We start from the raw sequence: 4,579 nt of genomic DNA on the forward strand, positions 1-4,579 counted from the left end.
AAATCTTTTTTTCTTCTTCTTTTTTGTTCCAAATCTAGCGAAATTACATATGTAAAATTAAAATTATGTCAATAATATACAATCTAAAAATTTAAAACAAAATTAAAAATTAATATTACTTCATTAAAAATTAAAAAACCAAATCCAACTTACTACTAGAGTTTCTTCCACTTTCTTCTTCTTCTTCTTCTCTACTCCAATTTTTTCCACACTTTATTTTCAACCTCACCTATTTAACAAAAAAAATCAACTCTCTCAACATAACAATTTATTTTCTTGTTATCTACCCCTATCATCTACCCCTACACAATATAATTAAATTATTAGTAATTAATTAATACCTCTACCCTATATATCAATACTACCTTATTACTCTTTATTCCAAACCTCATGCATCTAGCCTGCCTCGCCTACGCTTGTACTGCCGCCCAACTAGCACTCGCCTAGTCTGCCTCTTGCTGCTCCCTTTGAATGAAATAATAATTTTTTTAGATTAACAATGAAGATGAGTTGTATTCTCACCATCTACGCTATAACTATGTATATATGAACAATGAAGACATATTAATTCCAATTGTGTCTTCACAGTGGCTTTATATATATATATATATGAACAATAAAGACGGGTTGTATACCAATCCTCTCTAATTTTTTATTCAAAAAATAATCTGAACAGTAAAGACGAGTTGCACTAAAATCATATTTCAATATACCAATCAAAATAACATAAATTAAAAAATAAATTAGGATACGCAATATTTTGAAGGAAAAAAATTCCAGCTGTAATATTAGAGTAATTTACACTAGAGAGAGGCAAAATCCCTCCTATTTATACTCCTCGGCCTGAGAAGAAATCAGAAAATTGAAGCAATTTTGAAAAGAAACAAACAAACAAGAATGTCGTGGCAAACTTACGTTGATGAGCACTTGATGTGCGAAATCGAGAACGGCCACCATTCGTCCTCCGCCGCTATTCTTGGTCTCGATGGCAGTGTTTGGGCCCAGAGCTCGGCTTTTCCTCAGGTCATTCTTCATCGCATTATCCGGTTTTAATTTCTAAATTATAATATTCGATTTATCAATACATTTCTGTGTTTGATTATTCGGAGATCTTCATAATGTGTACTCGACTGATATTTGCGATCTCCATTTTCTATTTTTCACAGTTTAAGCCAGAGGAGATTAAGGCGATCCTGAGAGATTTTGATGAACCAGGATCTCTGGCACCAACTGGGCTGCACCTTGGTGGCGCCAAGTACATGGTGATCCAGGGAGAGCCTGGAGCCATGGTTCGTGGGAAGAAGGTCATTGTTCATTCCTCTTTTTATTACTCATTTATTCTGCTCCATTCCTCTTTTTATTACTCATTTATTGTTGTAAGCTTGCCTGTTTGGAGAATACATTCAACGCACACACCTCTTAATGGGCACCAACAAACACTGATTAATAACCGATTAATAACAAACGGGTGGATTTTATGTTAGGGTATAAATTTATAAGATTTAGTTGGTTAGTCAAATTTTTTATTTTTATTCGTTCTTATTCTCTTAGATCTTTTAGACTATTAAGAGCTAGTTTGACATTGCTTTTGAAAATCACCTTCAAAAATGTCATAGTTTCAAAAGTGTAATTTAAAATTTAATTGTTTTGTATTATTATCTAAAAATACTTTTAATAAAATAAAATATCCCTTCTAGAGTTATATTGTAAATTAAAAATATATTAATTTAAATTATTTTAAATTTATTAATACTTTAATATATAAAAATATCAAATTAAATTATAAAAAAAATATAAATGAAATATATAATTATAATAAAAATATAAAATGAATTTAAAAGTTTTTTTTTGAGCAAAAAATAATTATTCATCATTTATAAAAACAATTAAATTTTTTAAAAAAAATTATGGGTAAAATCAAACGGAAATTTAAACTAAAAGATTAGAAAATTTATCTTTTGCGGTTGGTTTAAAACCATCATTTTAAAGGCGCTTTTACCTTTAAATTTTATTTATTTGATAATATTTTTTATTTTAAACCTAACTTTTAGACTAAAAGTGTGTTTAGATAGCGGTACTAAACGAATCACAAACTCTTTCCTTCTCCTAAAGTTTCATTTTCCAGGACTCTACAATTTCATCCACCCTTGATTTGCTAGTCCTTTTCGATTAGTCTCTTGTTCATTAAACAGCCCAAACACATGGATGAGATATTGATTTTTGGTTTTATTTTTAGAAAGCTTTATTCCTAAAGCATTTTTCAGTTCTCAATTGCAGCTATCATTCATCAAGGCAGCCATCATTATCTTATTTTACATATGTACATTACAGGTGTCTAGCTATGCATCGATTGTGTTCTAAATAGGGTAAATGTTATAGTGATTTAGGAAGGCGCTTGGACTATACGGCATCTTCGACGGAACACACGACCCCTTGTTTATTTGAGGAAGACGTCGGGTCTTTCGTACGTCTTCTCAAAACATTATAAAGATCACCTTGAGAAAATAAAATATGCAACATCCCTTGCACAAAAATTCATTTTTTTCATCATTCTATTTAAGAAAAATTGCCAATTTTACTTCTTTCGGATAATGGTTCAAAATAGTTGCATAATGTCATCTTATATAGTTATGAACACTTGCGAATAACTTGAGCAAACTTTCCAATTTTTTTCATCAATGTTAATTGTGAATTATTATTTATTGTTGCTTATTCCAAGTTATAGTTGAACTGATTATGGTGCAAGAGCTAAAGAAATCCGTCGTTCCGATTAACTTGGCTGGGAACCGGCGGCGTGACTGTGAAGAAAACAGGGCAAGCATTGATTTTTGGGTTATACGACGAACCGGTGACTCCAGGACAGTGTAACATGGTGGTTGAGAGGTTGAGTGATTACCTCGTTGATCAGGGTATGTAGGCCTTAAACCTCCCCTCCCCTCCCCAAGTTTTTAAATTCCCTTGATTTTGGGGTTTGCATCTTTTATCTTCCATGACCATGAACTGGCTTTGAAGTTCATTTTTTTTTGAGTTGAGAATAAATCATGTGATTGATTTTTGGGTTTGCTAGGGTTTTTTCCCCTTTGTTCTATCATTTTGGCAATGTAGCTAAAATATTTAAGTTATTTGAATATCTTTCGTATCAAATTTTATTGTGTAATTTGAAATTTTTAAATTAACATATTATCGGACAATTAAAAAATTATAACATTTAAATGGGTTAATACCTACTTAACACAACATAAAATCTTTTAGTTTTAGACAAATTTAAGATCGTCAAATGAGTATAAATAGAAAGTTGAGATTAATTCATTATTTTTTCTAGTAAATATCTTCGCATTTTCTATTGTTAATCTCAACCTTCTATTTACACTTAGGGGTTGTTTGTTTGCCTCTTAATGGAACCATTCAGCGAGCGCGTTTGTTTCGCACATCTGAATGATTCAGTGCTGACTGATTCAACAAAATAGTGATGAATGATTCAGCAAAACAGTGCTGAATGATTCAGCACAGAAGTACATTCTGAATGATTCAGATCCATTATAAAACAGCATGTCACATTCAGAGCTAATTCATACAGAACCTCTGAATCATTCAACATTTAAATCATTCAACACTTAATCATTCTAAAGTAAACAAACAACATTTATTCAATGATCTTAAATCAGTATAAAACTAAAAGATTTTAAATTGTGTAATTAAATCTTATTCCTATTTAAATTCCATCTTATAATTGTATATTAATATTAATTCAATTATATCAAATATTTATGATTTAAATTATATTTAATATTTTAACTTTCAGCATCTTATTATATTATTTGAATTTATTCACTAGAACCAATTTGGCTATTATTATATTTTAACTTTTGTAAGTGATTCGCATTGGTTAATAATATTATTCTTTAATCACAAAAAACATATAGTTTAAATTTAATATTAAATATTCTATTTTCGAAAGCTTGGATAAATTAATTCACTAATATATGCCCCAATAAGAGTGGATCAATCAAACAAATCATGTCAAATATCATGCGACTTATCTGGGAAATTGAAATTGAAATTGAGAAAACGGCACAATAAACCCTTGTATTATTATAAATTCTCAACTAAATCCTTAACGTTTTATTTAATCACTTATATCAATCTATTATTTATTTATTTTTATTGAAATCCATTATTATTTAATTTGATTATTTAATACAAATCATACAAAATTGTATCCATGGGCATGCTATAATTATTAAAGAATATATGATTGTCGTTGAACTTGACATGATTTTGACAACTTATAAGTTGCAATAATTAATAGGCATAATGTCAAAAATGGCCTCAAATATTTATTAAAATTATCATTTACTCTCTTTTTTATTTTTTTGAGTATTTTGGCCTCTAAAGTTATATTTTTGAGTAAAAATGTCTCTAATATTTGATAGAATAATCACTTTGTCCTTTATTCTTTTTTCTTGGGTATTTTAGACTTCAATGTTTCATTTTAGGTTAAAAAGGGCTGCTATTTTGGAGTGTTAATTGTGTGTTAATTAATTATTTTCATCTATAGATGGAGCTTTTTGTCCTAAGT

The 4,579-nt window shown here is 29.2% G+C and overlaps 1 protein-coding gene across 1 annotated transcript; it reads left to right on the forward strand.

Moving 5' to 3' along the window:
• Positions 1-883: 883 nt before the first annotated feature.
• On the forward strand, positions 884-3,024 carry LOC120198652 (profilin-3-like). Its single transcript, XM_039199967.1, has 3 exons — positions 884-1,023; positions 1,167-1,304; positions 2,783-3,024. The coding sequence occupies exons 1-3, from the start codon at positions 898-900 to the stop codon at positions 2,915-2,917; spliced, it is 399 nt and encodes a 132-aa protein (XP_039055898.1). The 5' UTR covers positions 884-897; the 3' UTR covers positions 2,918-3,024.
• The last annotated feature ends 1,555 nt before the right edge of the window (positions 3,025-4,579 follow it).

Source organism: Hibiscus syriacus, unplaced genomic scaffold, assembly GCF_006381635.1.
Source record: "Hibiscus syriacus cultivar Baekdansim isolate YM2019G1 unplaced genomic scaffold, ASM638163v2 tig00000340_pilon, whole genome shotgun sequence".
Taxonomy (NCBI): Eukaryota; Viridiplantae; Streptophyta; class Magnoliopsida; order Malvales; family Malvaceae; genus Hibiscus; species Hibiscus syriacus.